Below are 15,553 nucleotides of genomic sequence, written 5' to 3'. Positions count from 1 at the left end.
CCTAGCTTCTTTCCTATATTCAGAAGTACTGCTACCTTGTTTTGTTTTCAAATCTGTGAAGTGCTCTAAATATAGCTCCTGCACTTGAGAGCCAGTACCAGAAAACACATGAATGTGCATGCACAGAATTTCAGCAAGTAAGACTTTAGTATACCGAGTCTTTAGTAGCAGCAGTTTAAAAGCTGCCTGTATTTAAAAAAATTATTCTCTCTTGTGAGAGAAAATGGATAACCTTTACAGAAGACAGTAAGATTTCCACACTTTCATATTTGAGCAGCAACAAGATGTTCAAACCTAGAAGACTGCCTAAACTAGAACAGAAATTCTTAATTTTTTATTTTAGTTTCTCACAAGTTACTAGTGTGTGTCTCTTGGCAGGGGAGAGGGGAAGATGGGAAAGAAAGACCAAAAAAGCATCACAAGTCACAGTAAGAATGTTCATCCCACTGAAGTGAATGTGTAAAGCCAATTATGAAGCAACGCATTCAGCCACTCTAAGAGTTAAGTTACTAGATCAGAAATTTACCACACTTGAATGCAACGTAGTACTTGATAGGCTTGTTTCTAATGGATTATTCTAAACAAACGGTGAAATGGCACTTTCAATCATGCACATGATTATCCAAAATCCACAGAAATTGTACCTGTGAGAATTGACTGGTCTACCCTTAGAGTTGTAGATTTGATAGAAGTAATTCTTATATCAGCAGGAACCTTGTCTCCAACTACAAAGAAATGAACAAGACAAAGTTAGAAATCTCTCAAATAACAAAATTCTAACCAAGCATACTAGTACTTCTATCAGCCAGGAAAACAATTTTCCAGCAACTGTTCGGATGTCTAAGATTACTAACTGCTTATTACTGCTTTTGTGCTTTGCTATATTCCAATTTTCTGAGTATCCAATATATTTCAGCGATTTAGATTTGCCTTCAAGATCTCTACCCCTGCCTAACCTCAAAGAAAGAAGTTGTAAATCAACAGATTGTTGTTTTAATCACATGACTACCACTTGACAGCAAAGGGAAAACATTCCCAAGAGAAAGATATCAATTTCAGAATACGTATTTATAAACAACCGAAACCCTCAGCTAAGGTGAATCAAGTTTCCTTTTCAGAACAACTGTCCTGGAAAGTCTTCTGGTTGTTTTCTCTATGCCCAAAGTCAGTCTTCTGCTCTCCAATGATCAGAATGTTATCCACATTTATTTAGTTAGAAACTAAAAGAAGTTGTACTTTCCTTTTCTTTGGCACCAATTGTGAGAATAAAATGCTTCTGCAAATTTGCTCTTTTAATGTTACACTTCGAATACTGCCAGATGTTTCAGAGTTGGAAGTTAATTTCAGATCACACAGTAGCTTTGTTTTTCAGTAATGCAACTCTATTAAAAATACACCACAATCCATACACCAGCTAAAATTTTCCACAGAACTCTATGCAGTGTTTATCTTGTCATATCTATTTCTACTTTGCAGAAGACAACACTGGAGAAAAACAAAAACCCCTGACCCACAAAGCAAGCCTCCACTAGCAACTGTTTGAGACACCAAGGCAGCAGCCAATACAAGAAGCCAACAGCACACTCCTAAAGATGGCAGAGAGTAATGAAGTCAGTTGCCAGAGCTGCGTGGCCGGCTTAGCTTCAGCATCTCTATCATCCCAGAATTAATTCTTCTGCCTTGCTACTTTCTCTCGTCTAGCTTTTCTTAGTTTTTAAGAAAAGAACTAAAGCTCCACCATTCTGTGACCACTGCAAATAAATGGCTGCATGCAAATTAACTTGCTAAAGCATATTAATGAGAGTCACATTTCCGACTCTCATGGGGGGGGTTTTCTACATTCTGCATGTCAATACTGCTAATGAATGCATATCCAACTTATTCCTAATGTAATTTAACACTGCAAGCATCCATGCGTCAGCTTCCTTTTTATTATAACATAACACAAAGAAACAAAGAAGGGAGAATAACTAGCTAAAAAGAGCCGATCTTCTCAGTAGACGGACTCTTGTGTCCCTGCAGTAAAATTAAAACAAGCTGCAATTCCTGCAGGAACGGCTTATGCAACTACCAGCAATAATGCACATTAACAAATAGTACCATGAAAAACTCCACAGTGGTGTTACAGCCTTAGAACATACAACCACTCACACAGGAGAACTATGGAACAAAATGCTGAAGAGGAGAACTAAGCACTACTTCAAACATCAAGTAAAGTTGTACCACGTGACTTTTTGTAAGGTCAAAGAAACCCCAACCATTAAAACCGGGAAAAGATTGTGTAGTTTTGCTTGTAGTCTTAGAAGTGTGTTTTTATAAGCATATGTATAGGAAGGGATCCAATAAACAGCCACAAATTCCCATTTTGTATCATTACAGCATGTGAAAACTAATTTAAGCCACAATGCCCTTGAGCAGCAAGAGAAAATAGCATTAGACAAACAGCGACCTAGGCCAAAAATGGCAAAACTATTCAATATGCTCTCCTGATGTCATGAGGAGGTTTATATGCAGACATATAATAGCAGCTGGTTTTCAGATATCACTGAACAACAGGCTAATACCTCAGTGCAATGTGGTATAACGCCTGTCAATCTGCATAAATATTTTCAAAGTACTTAAAGCAGCTGGAAAACGGCAGCCAACTCAAATACATTACCACATTTGACAACTCAGGCTTAATCACTCCTTAACAAAAAAAAGACACTATTAAAAAAAAGAAAATCTTAAAACGTTCAAGTAACCGGACAGAACATATGGCAAAGTTTACCATTTTCCAACCTACTTCTGAACAGCTAAGTTACTCAAACTCAAACACAATATTCACAAGATATAAAGTACTAGGAGAGACCCCTGCTCTAGTAGAGTTGATATTCAAGCATCAGTATTTTCATGAAAACTACTACTATCCTTATGAATTTCCCAAATCACCAGAACTGAAGTGTTAAATTTATTATGATACTGCAGCTTTCTAAGTTTATCTCAACAATTTGAGATAAGACATATTATTCGCTCACCATCTCAGTTTGAGAAGGCTGCAGTAAAATATTCAAGGCATTTCCAATAGGCAGGAAAGCTGTACATCAGGGTCAATTACAGAGCTATTTTAAGCAGTTCTTTGCAAAACAACAGCTAGGACACTAAGTCATTTATAGTCTTGAATATACTTTCATGAGCATAACTGAAACTGAATATAGATAGGAAATCATCCTATGATAGGGAGGAACCTAGATAGGAAATCATCCTGTGAGGTAGGAACCCACAGGAAATTTCTAGCGAGCAGTCTAGTGATCTCATCTACAAGAAGGCTTTTCTTCCATATACTTCAACACAGGACAGAAACTGGGGTTTTTTGTTGCTTTTTGGGGGGCTTTTTAAATTAAATTACATTTCAGTCCACAGAACCAGTAAAAGCATCACCCAAGGCTTGAAATACAAGAAATTCAAAGGTGAATAGGTATTTGCATTTCTCAGTACAGAGCTACTACAGTCTAAATGGATATAATCCCACAGTTTTAAGACTAAAATAACATGTCAGTTGCTTCGACTTTTCATCATGACATTTCTGCATTTTCATCCATTGTTTTAACCAAGTTTTTAGTCTTAAATAGTCACTTGATTTCTACAACAGCTCTGAAGAAATCAAATAAGCTGCTTTCAAAACTGCCCAGATACATGTTCTTAAAGCATCATTCAGCCAAATACTTAACTACTGATTAAAACAGCCCTTCTAACTATAAAATTGACTGCTTCTTGGAAGAGCGAGAGCAGGATTTGGTTCAAATCATTACAGCTTTATTCATAGAATCCTTTTATTCATGCACAGATTACTATTTTAGAATTTTAACACTGAACTTCAGCACACAATAATCTATTTAAAAACACCCTGGCCCCTGTAAGTGGGTAAAAAAAAAAATTTCCATTTTATTTAACTGTGCCTGAGTCTATACCAAAGCAGACAATTTACAGTTTCCACTCCTTGACAGAAACTGGAGTGGCATTTAGTTGCGATATTAAATTTAAAGTAAATTGTTTTAAACAAGCCATATGCCTTCACTGAAAATACCGAGAAGTTAGTATCTGAAAATACTGGGTTCTTCAGCTACCTATAAGGCACTAGCAATGTTATCTTGCCAAGATTCCCACCCATTATACCTAACACTCTAGCCTTTCTTCTCAAGTTCAAAGCTCCCCACATTTTATCTTACTCCTCCCAATGTTGTGGCAATGTTATAGGTCAACTTCCACTCTCTATGTACAGTCATTTACATAGATCAGTTCAACCCTACTTATCAGAGCACATCCAGTAATACAGGTGTGCATTTGCAGAAATGATTGCAGTTCCCCATGAACTAAAGCCTTCAAAGGACAACCCAGCATACAGACTGCCCTATTCAATTTGCAAAGTTACCTTGAAAGAGAAGATGATTCAAGTTTCCAAATCGACTTCAAATATAGAATATATTAAGCTATGTTATTCCCAATTTAATACATGGCTGTGACCAAGTCCTGGACTGAGACGATCAACTTATTATCTAGATACTTCATTTGAGCACTGATATCCCTTTTACTTTACCAGTTGCCAAGACAGCAGTAATACTCAACATTTATCTTAAGAATTCTGTCAGAATACAGCTTGAGACACTCACTGAAGAGACTGCTACACCCAAAATGCACTACTAGCATGTTGTACACTAGATCAGCCGGTGATTTAAGCAGCCCAGGAAGATGGGCAGAAGTGACGGGGCACATGTTCTACAAGCAATGAAGCTCGAGGGAAAATAAACTATTAAAGCTGTGTAGATTTCAGTCCCTGTTATATTTTCAGCTACATCTGGGTATCAACAAAGAACTTAGACTACAACAGGATCATACGTATCTTTCAAGTCTTGAACAATATTCCACATCATCTAATCAAAATTGTTGGTGACAGCAGGCTCAGGAAGCAATATTAACTTTACCCCCAAAAAGCCACTATGATATACAAAAGTCCTCAAAATAAAAAGCTACTGCTTTAAATGCGTACTTTGAACACCGTTATCAGGTCTGTTAACTGCCTCTGATCCCTCCCACAACTGAAGACTTGCTAAGGAGGTTTACAGACAAGTACATTATAAAAAGTGAAAAAAGTTTTGCTTCCTTTTTATGTTAATTTAAGTGTTACAGGAACAATTCATCATCTTAGCAAAGATAGCGATCTGTTTGCAAAAAGTCCACCTAAGTGATCACAGTAAACGGAAGTAATTTTTCCTGTAGAAGTCAGAATGCTTCTTCATATACAACATGTACCTAACACTTTCTTATTTATGTTTATCATTAACCAAAGCTAGTGTCAACCTATATCTGCTATCAGCTGGTTGGGGGTGGAACTGGACTTTTGCAATAAAGATTATCAGTACAGCTCTAAACCATTCTGCCACTGTCAACCAATTCTGTACGACTTTTTTAGGCAAGCTCTGAAGAGCTGGGATACTATTTCAACATATGGTTGAACAATTCGGGAACACAAACTGTTCCTGAAAGCAAGTAAAAACATGCCCAAAACAACTTCCATAAGACACCAAAAGGAGAGTACAAAAAAAAAAAAGTGTAAAATTGCATACTTCCCCCCTTTTAAGTGTCTGAATAGATTAAGGTTCATTGTTGAAATATTCCAGGTATTTTGATTTTTAAGACACTATGGTCTTTCTCCTGCTTTATTAGAATGCTCTAATTTCATCAGGCTAGGGTAGAAATACTATCAAATTCAACAGATGTAACTTACCACACTGCTATTAAAACATCTCCGATTCAAAATATTCCATGCATGTTTTTTTAACATCAAAAGGAAAATGGAACAAGTAAATGTTTTTTTGCCAAAAAAACATTAAGTGTTAGCAACTATGTTCTTTAACTGCTTCAACATTATATATTATTACGGGCACAGTTATTTAAACCACTTTTAAGACGCTAAAGACCTCATTAGGAAGAGTCAGTCATTTCCCCTTGCCCCAAAATAAGTTTCTTATCCTCTAAATTAGAGGACACACCATTGTGTGAATATTTACTAATAAACTGAGGCAACTGAAACTTCCTACATGAAGTATGGGAATCACCATAAGGATTAAGAATTTAAATGAGCAGGCTTAAATAACACATATGGGATGCTCCATACTTTGATCAACACTGAGCATCGTTTCTGCTGGGGGACAGTAAGAGTTAAAACTTACACCTGAACAGAATGGACTGTTTCTATTTAGAAGTATACCTGTTGCAGCACAATTGTTTTTTATATTAAGCTTCCTTAACATGAGCTTAGCTTAGCGCATCTCCCCCCACCTTGCATGCATACAATCTAGTCTTCCTATTGTGTTTGACTTCCTTAGACCATGAGAAACTTAATTTTTCTTCCATAATAACAGGTATTTAACACTTCCTGTACAGGGTGTAATAAAATGCTATCAAAAATCAAAAGCCCTACAAAACAGGAAGATTACTGAGCCTATCTACACTTTCATAGAAAGCCAAGAGTGTCAAATTGTCAAAATTAGATGAGTGACTATGAAATTTATTTTGAGTCTGAGTTTCCAGTCCAAACCAGCAAGATAAATTTATTTTCCAACAAGACAAAGATTATGATAGCACTGGTCCATTCAGTTTTAACCATGCTAGTAAACCAGCATTTGCTTTTACTACCAAGATGACAGAACACCACATCTGAATACATTCATTCTTTGCATTTAGGATGCAAACTACAGGTTAGGCAGCGTTCATGAAATAGGCTTCTCCATCTTATGCTGTTCTGCATTCTGGACAGACAGAAAATATCCACAGAGCTTACTGTGCAGGGTATGCAGAAGTGTGATTATCCTAAGAACTGTTAGAGGTAGAAGTTAAAAAAACTTCAGACAAAATACTTACACATATTGCATTCTTATAAATGAAAATTAAAGTTACAGAAAAAGCTTAGCTCCCCGGAAGCAAAGTATTTTAAGGTCGAAACTGAGGTTTACATTGAAAAAACTGATATACTGTATTAGCCAGTACATAAGACTTGACTTATTCCTATTTTATTTCTTCTCATTCTGTAAAAACATACTTCTAAGTGTCATTCTCTCTGAAGAGGGCACCAGAACATTAAATACAATGTGCCAATGGACAGGTACCCTGTCTGTAAGTCTGCACTTATTTCCAATCTGAATTTGTCTAGCTTTAGCTTTTCACAGTGGATCTATTTATATCACTGTCTTCTAGATTGAAAAGTCTTGTGATCAGCCTAAAAAAATATCTAGTATCAGAAAGAACAAGCTGGTAAGCTAAGCTTAAACTTTTGCCAGATCAGGTAGAAAACGACATCTTCACACCAAAGCTGAAGTCCTATTTCCAAGTTAAGCTGCATTTGGGTAACACAAGAACAAACAGAATTCTGGAAGCATAACTCCAAGTGCAGGTTTTCTTTAGCCTTAAAAAAAGGTTTGCTTTGCCAGGGTGATACAGTATTAACAGAACATTATGTTGATGTTCAAGCCTTTTGTTCAGTAGTATTTGTGCTTATAATAAAACCCCACTGCAGTATCGGTTCTAATCAGAGCACAGAACATTAGGTATGTTCTGAATTCAAACAATTTAAACAGCATTGGTTTCACTATTTTTACTTAACAGTTTAGCAACTCTGGAGGAAAATGCTACAAGAATTGGCAAAAATTGGAGATGCACTTCCTAAGTTGTCAAATGTGAGTTGAAAGTGACACAAGTTTAGGCTGTGCCCTGACTTGAACCTCACATAACTCCAGACTTCAGTGGAGCATGGAATGGAGTTTGGACTGTCCAGTTATCTCAAAACAGCCTCTGATGTGTTAGAGTTTGACAGCCAAAACGCTCACTGAAGCCCACAGATTTATGCACTACTCGTACATGTATTTATTACCACTGATCTTACTTGCATATCTTTTCTGGCTCAAAAGCAGTACTTTATGGAAAAAGCAAAACACATGCTTAACCTTTAAAAATCAAACCCGACAGCTTGCACTAGGTAAGAAAAAAATAGCTGCAGTCAACTTTTTTTCCATATCAAGAGATGCTCTCAGCAGTATGCTTTTAAGACAGTAGGTCACCATTCTGGACCTCAGTCTTACTTAATCCTTTGCATTGTGTTTTTCCCTCCCCAATCTCAAGAGTTTTTCAAAAAAGTAAACCTGCATCTCTAGCACTGAGTCTGAAAATCAGTTCTAGTTATTAGGAAAGTAACATCTGTAACATCAATGTTTGTTGCTTATACTATCAGGGAGAACCTGTAGCTCTTCATAACCACACTGGAGTTTGACGTAATTCACCTTAAGAATCTTCCTTCCCAATCTTCTTCACCCCAAAATTTATCTTCCCTTAATTATAAGGCATCTATGCTTTAGGAATAGTCTTAAAGTGCTCTGCAGTTAGAATTAAAAGCCTCAGAAAGTAGTTCTTGCATACTTTATGCCAGGTATAAACTTAAAACGAAGTCTTCTGGAATACACACTAACAATAATCAACAGCTTCTAGGAACTGTGTGTGCATTTTTAAGCTGTTCAGTACTTACAAATACAGTAACAGATGATAAAAACCATCATTCAGCACTTCACAGAAGAGAGGAACTACTGTGACTCCAGTATGGTCACTTACAGATTGTAACAAATGAACATTAATTTATTAAATTACCAAAAGTCAGATATGCTGTATCTAAAATAGAACATTTTAGACAGGAAAATACAACGGAAGTGAACAAAGCTAATTTCTGTTCCTAAATGTGCTGCTTTAAAAATAAATTATTTGCAACCAGTTTATCCCAACTTGTCAGACTGGGCTTCACACAAAACTTCTAAGAACTAAGGCCATGCTGTTTGAAGTTTCTCTTTAAAATGTTACTTTAACCAAGGCAAACAATAACTCAACTAAAACAAAGAACATCTTTAATCTATTAAGATATCCACTAGTTACAAATTTAGAGTGCATCTGCTGATAAACTTAAGCTATTCTAGCAGCGTGATAATCCATTTTAAGACAGGCAAACTGAAAAGCCATTTGAGGACAGCATCTGAATTTTTTTCAGTTCATCAATTCCAAGAAACAAACAGTGCAGCTTAGTAACCCTCATACACCACAGTCTGCCAGAGGTCTGCAAGCAAATTTGAGGCATACATCCCAAACCTGCAACCCCAACTTCATCCCGAAGAGTTCCTGTTGATTGTACAGTATCTTTTCCACCATCTCTGCTTAAGCAGACATGGAAGAAAGTCTTCCTAACATATACAGTTAAGAAATTCATGTCCGCACAGTCTCTGAGCGAATACGGACCACAGTGTCTGCTAGTACACCTGCAAAGTGTTAGTGTAGCATTTATGTTGAACTTGTCAGCTAGTAGGCATAAGGACCAGTAATTGCTCATCAAGTGTTCTGCAGCATCTGCATGGATGCTGATCCCCAAGAGACAACGTAAGACAAGAGGTTATCTACCACTTGAGGGATAATCTAATTCAGGTTACTCCATATTTACTGCAAGGTGACAATGCAGACCTGCACCTTCCCCCTATTACTTCAAGTCAAATAAACCAGCATCCATTTCCTCTCTTGACAGATCAATTAAAGAAAGTATATTTCAGGAGCTTTATTTTAGAAGGCCATGAGGCAGACTGAATAGTCTGTATAATGAATACAGTCAAACTCTACAAATAGCTTAAGGAGCCAGAATAAAAAGTCATAATACAAACCATTATTGCACTGTCTTTAGGTTACGCTAAGCCAACCAGGTGATCTTTAATGGGTTCAAAACTACTGCAAATACCAAATGATTTTGGAAATGGTTCAATGCCACTTATTCTCAGGGAACTCTTGCAATGTAAAGAGGCAAATATACTCCCCCGCTTCCCCTGAACTGCAATACCCATCTACCAATTCCTACAACAAAGAGTTCTCTCTGTGTCAGACCCACATACAGCTACTTCAAATTAACAAAGCTGTTATAGCATTAAATACAACTATTTTGTAATGGAAGACCTGTAGAAAGTCGCTCAAAATTAGGTATCAGCATAGGGGAGAAACCTATCACCTGGTTATTTATGCCACTCGGTTGAAAGATATTTGCCTGGACACACAAATGTCATTGGCACTTTGCCTAGAATTCCATACCCAGATATGTATCCTAGTATGAAGTGCTCTGTCGCTTCCCTACATGGTCATCTTTTTGCAAACACCGTGTCAAAGGCCATCGCAGTACTCTTACACTTGAGGCACAGGCATGCACACAGTCTCTCTCACCTACAGGTCTTGACACTAACACTGGTACATAGTGTATTGCTCTTCTCTACTTGCTCGGTAGCTTTTCTGAGTTTGATTACAATTAAAATTTCATTATTGTCTATCCACAGGTTGGAATTTATTGTTTCAGTATCAGAGTTCATATTAGACTGAGGCACTTATTTCTGTATCAAACATCCACATGGCTTACACTTAGCTACCTTCACTTGAAGCTGCAGTTGATTATATTTGCCAATATAAGAAAAATACGATGAGGGCTTAAGACTAGCTTGGGACTGTGTGACCCACAAGTTTAAGTGAGTATTTCAACCAGCATGAGCTTCTACAATCAGTCAACAAGCTAGACCACCTATCTTAAAGGACTGTCATAGAAGCTGGGTAATTTTTGTTTCTCTACATGAGCATACTATTTTCTAAGTTTGTCCTTTTTCTTAAAAAAGGACAGTTCTACATGTGTTGGACTATCAGACACTGTTCTACAAGCAGGTTTTAAAATAATGCAATAGTAACCCTATGAAAAATAGGATACTATGTTTGTTAAAGACAGCCTAGTGTTCTACATATGCTAGTCAGCAGTTTACTTCCAATTCATTTCTCTCCTTCAGACACAGGTCTTTTAAGAGATGGCACAAGTAATTGATTTTATTGATACTGACAATATACAGCAAGGCCCACACATCCCCCAGGTGTTTCACATACAATTTAGCTTTGTCTTTTTCTATAAGATGAAAATGCAATCTCTACCTCTTCTGAAACAGCAAAGAATCAAGCAGAAAATTTTCTGTGCTCTAGACACCTGGTAGAACAGCAAAATCCAGCTTTTTTCCTTAGTGAGATACCCCAAACCAGCACAAAATACACAGCTATTAACTTGCAATTCTACCAATATTGCTTTAAAGTACCAAAAACCACAACCCCAATGTATTCCCATGATATAAACTGCTTTCAAAACTACCATTCTATTGCTGACATTTAAAAACAGGATAAAGACTTGGACTAGACTATCTACTGCAGAATCTGTCATTTATACAGTTCTGTTTGCCTCGAAAGGATGCAGAAAACCTCAGCTGCTTAAACAAAATCTCATTGCAGAACTCACAGATTTGACTGTACAGTGCAGCAATAGCGAGTTGAAACAGCAGAGTAAGTGACAAGGTATCATAATTCACCCTTTATTTCTGCTATCAGCACTTTGTATTTGTACTTGTTCTTTGCCAACAGATGCTAAGAGGAAGCTAGCTTCAGCCTTCATGAGATTCACATTCTGAATTACCCTAGCCAGGGCTGCTGTAGCTGAAGCACCCTATGCACAAAACGGAGGCTCGAGACAGGGCTCAGCAAATGTTAAAGTTTCTCAAGGAATGAAAGCTGGGCAGACAGCCAACACCAACTTCATTTGGAGCACATACTCTCTCTGCCTGCTAATTAAAATAGGAGGATAGTCAAGTTTAAAGGTATATATTTATCTCCTCTTGAGACAGCTACCACCTCTAAAAGCAAAGTGACACTAGTGGTAAAGAAAGTTTGATGTACACCTTAAATTGTTCCCAAAGGAACAATCGCTCAGTTAACAGTTGATAATGACCTACAAAATATGTATATGCAATCACTCCTGACACTTAACAAGAACCACCTAGTTTTATCTGGGAAGAATCAGAAACATTAAAATCACTGACAAGTCCAGTTTAGAAAAAAAGTTATTGGTATGGCATTATCACCAAAATGAAGGAGTTTTAGCTATAAACATACAATACTTCTATTTTTGCACTCCTTCCAAATAAAGATACACCTTGTAGGACAAGTCAAAGTTATTAGAAAGCTTGGCGCAGAAGTCCAATCTTTTAAGGCTGGTACTTCAAATGCTTACACCAGAGAAATAGGAAGGTCTAGTTTGTATAGTTATCTCTGTATTTGTGGTCTCCTATGCAGCAATAGGCAAAAGAAGCAATAAAGAATTATGAAATATGAGAAAACAATGGTGTCACATGCCAGTCATACTAGCTAAGAGGACAGAAGATGACGTGTGAAAAGAAGTTGAAAGGCACTGCTACTACACGTGTTAAAGAGTTGGAAAAACCTTCAGATGAAATTATCTTTCCTTAGATAAAGAACAGTGTGACGAAAAAAAAAAACCCCAAACTCTGCATTCTAGAGCCTAAGGAAACTGAACACATCTAAAAGCAAGGAAGAATATTTTGTGATAGAAAACAGACAAGTTAAGACACTCTGAAATCAGACTTCAAAAAATAAAATTTTAGAGTCATGACAAGTGTTAAAACCTGTACTCCAATTAAGATGGTTTGCTTTTAGACCTACCAATCACACTAAGTGGCAATTTGAAAAACAATCCCCTCAGTGCAACTGCACCGTTTGAGGTAATTACAGATGAACAGACACAAGATTGTTCGTAAGTGAAGCTATACTTAGGCATCTTTGAAATCTCCCCCCAGGGCCTCAAATCATTAAGACAAGGCCCCCACAACAATTTTACAATAATGTGCTAATACACATATGTACTACATAAACGAGTCTTACCTGCCACTTCTACAATATCACCTGGGACAATGTCTCTTGCTTTAATCCTCTGTACGCTTTTTCGGTCTTGTCGATATACTTTGCCCATTTCTGGTTCATATTCTTTAAGAGCTTCAATAGCATTTTCAGCATTTCTTTCCTAAAAGACAGCGAAAATGTAATTTTAAAAGCCCTCAAGGAAAAATACGTATGTCAGATCTGATTTTTCAAATGCGTTATCATATGAATACTACTGACTCAACTCAGCTACATTTATTAATACAGAAAATTACGTGACCCCTCCCATTATGAGATTGCTGACTGGAAAGCATTACAACATAATTCAGGTATTAGTGGGCATTTAGAACCTAGAAGTTTAGTCAAACCTGCAGCATTTCCCAACAAGAATATCCACGGTGTCTTGTTACAAGGAGGCCACACAAAGAGTTCTATGTAACATATGGATGCTTTTTGACATAAAAAAAACACCAAGCAGAATTAAGACTCATGGATATAGCCTTGTCTCAGCTGTACCTTACCAGCTGGAGCAGCTTAGCCTCAGACTGGAGTGGACTAGCACTACCAAATGTCACTTACTGACAGAAAACAAGGGTCAAGTTAAGACAAAGCTCAAACACCATATTATCAACTTTGTTTCAGCAAATCAAGTCACTCTAAAGTGAAATTAAAGCATACAGGCTAGAAACTTCCCCAGAGTCTCTTAACAGTTTACAAACTTCAATGAATCCCCACACATGACAACCATTTCATTTCCACTAACACTAGCACAATAGCTTTCCTATCTGAAGTGCAGTTCTCTCAGCTAGGCACTACCAGAGACTGGTGTTAACATCGTGATGCCACCTAGATAAAGGACGATGTAAGAAACAAACAGCCTATCAGTACTCCTTCTCTAGCTCTTTGAGAAGTAACTTATTTTCCAGCCTATTGACAAGTACAAACATCATATAGTCCTGATGATTATAGATAATGGTAAGGGCACATATAGTTTTTAGAATGTCTGCGCTTCAAATATATACCAGCTTTTCCAGGTAATAAAAGACTTCCTCCTGCATGTGTCCAAGCAGAAACCTAATCTTCAGAAATTCAAAGGCTGAGGTACTAGGTACTTCCACATAACAATGCAGCTGAAAACCAGCATTACCAAAACTACCTTGAAGGACTAATGTTTACATGGCACAGCTCAGTGCTGGGCAGCACAGAGACACCAGCGCAGACCTATAAAGCTGTAATTAATGCTAGCCTCATATTCCACCAGGTAAATTAATTCTGCTCCTCACCACAATAATGCTGATACTGCTTTTCTGTGGATTAACTAATAGTTAACGTTAGGCAACACCTTAAAGGTACAAACTGAAGTCCTGCAAATGGGAAGTTAGTTAAACAGAACTTTTCCTTGAAAAAGGAGAAACAAGAAAGAATTAAACAAGACTCAGCTAGAACAGCCAGCTCAGCATGTTAGGCTCTATCTTTTTGTTTCCAGTTTGCTTGAAGTTATGGTAGTTAGACTCTCGTCAACCACTGAAGTGCTAGCAGATGGCACTTTGGGAAAAAGGCACATGAGAAGAAAGGTTGAGGAGAGCAGAGCTATAAGGCAATGGCTCAGTTGCTCACATCTAGTACCTGTAGAAACAGATACATTTATGGGTGGAGACTATGTACTGCGACGTATTTTCCATGCCCATTAAAACAGGGGAATGAGTCATTTAATCTGTACAGCAATTCTGTTTCACAATTAAGTTCACTGCATGTAGATATATGTATGTATTATTTGCACACTATCATGTCTGAAAAAAATGGTTGTTTCCTACAACAGGGTACACAGCTACACAAGAAAATCCCCAAACTATGCAGATAGCTTTACATTTCATACTTACAATTACTACATGCAGAATTTTAACTCAAAGTGTCAAATTAAAGATTAATTCTTGCACAATTGCTTTATGAGGGTTTGAATAGAAAATACACTTAAGGGACAATGCTATCATCCCTTCATCAACATTATCTCTTCCCTCCATACCAGTTCTAGCAGTTGTGCAAGCAAGCTGGATACTGCTAAAAATTGAATTTTCTGAGGGTTAGTCTTCAACCAGTTTACTTGTGCTAGCACAAAGCAGAGCACAGGAATGTGCAGCAATGCCACTTCTGGTGGCTTCCAGTGCGTAGGCTGCTCTCTAGCATGTTGTAACCTGTTAATAGGGCTCCTCCTCTTAATTTTTGTTGTTATTTTGAACAGTTCTGGGTTGTGGTGGGTTTTTGAGGGGGTTTGTTTTGTTTTGTTGTAAAAAATGTGTGAAACCTAGCTTGCCAAGATAGCAAACAATTACGTCACATTAACGCCATCCCTTTAAAAAAAAATCAAAACCAACCTTACAGAGAACTTAAGTTACCCTAAAAATCCTAGAATTCTTTTTATCTGCAGAAAAACAATTCTAATAAAACACGCTCTGTCTGAAGGGATCAAATTAATAAACTGAAGTTATATGAACAACTTTGGTTTGGCATCTCAAGAAGTGTTAGAATATGTTACTGCTGATACAATTTATAAAAAAACGTAATTGATCTCACAGCTAATAACGTAGAAAAAATTTCATGGTACTTAGATGTTGTTTTCAGAAGAAACTTATGCCTTTTGACAGACATGCAGTCTTTAGATATACACTTAATAGGTACTATAATAATTGAAGGAAGAATTAATACTGTATTAAATGTATTAATAAATGTACTAAAACATAGCACTTGTCTCAAG

The 15,553-nt window shown here is 37.1% G+C and overlaps 1 protein-coding gene across 2 annotated transcripts in view; it reads right to left on the bottom strand.

Moving 5' to 3' along the window:
• The window catches only part of ATP2A2 (ATPase sarcoplasmic/endoplasmic reticulum Ca2+ transporting 2), a 42,335-nt gene that overhangs the window by 16,804 nt on the left and 9,978 nt on the right, over nt 1–15,553 (bottom strand). For both annotated transcript variants that reach the window (XM_009489119.2, XM_075719358.1), the window contains 2 exons: nt 12,805–12,943; nt 645–725 (listed from right to left, as the gene is read on the bottom strand). In XM_009489119.2, the coding sequence (XP_009487394.2) occupies nt 645–725; nt 12,805–12,943 (220 nt within the window). The remainder of the gene's footprint in view (nt 1–644; nt 726–12,804; nt 12,944–15,553) is intronic.

The sequence above is a fragment of the Pelecanus crispus genome, chromosome 11 (assembly GCF_030463565.1).
Source record: "Pelecanus crispus isolate bPelCri1 chromosome 11, bPelCri1.pri, whole genome shotgun sequence".
Classification (NCBI taxonomy): domain Eukaryota; kingdom Metazoa; phylum Chordata; class Aves; order Pelecaniformes; family Pelecanidae; genus Pelecanus; species Pelecanus crispus.
The sequence above is the reverse complement of the archived record's forward strand: the minus strand, read 5'-3'. Positions and strand labels throughout refer to the sequence as shown.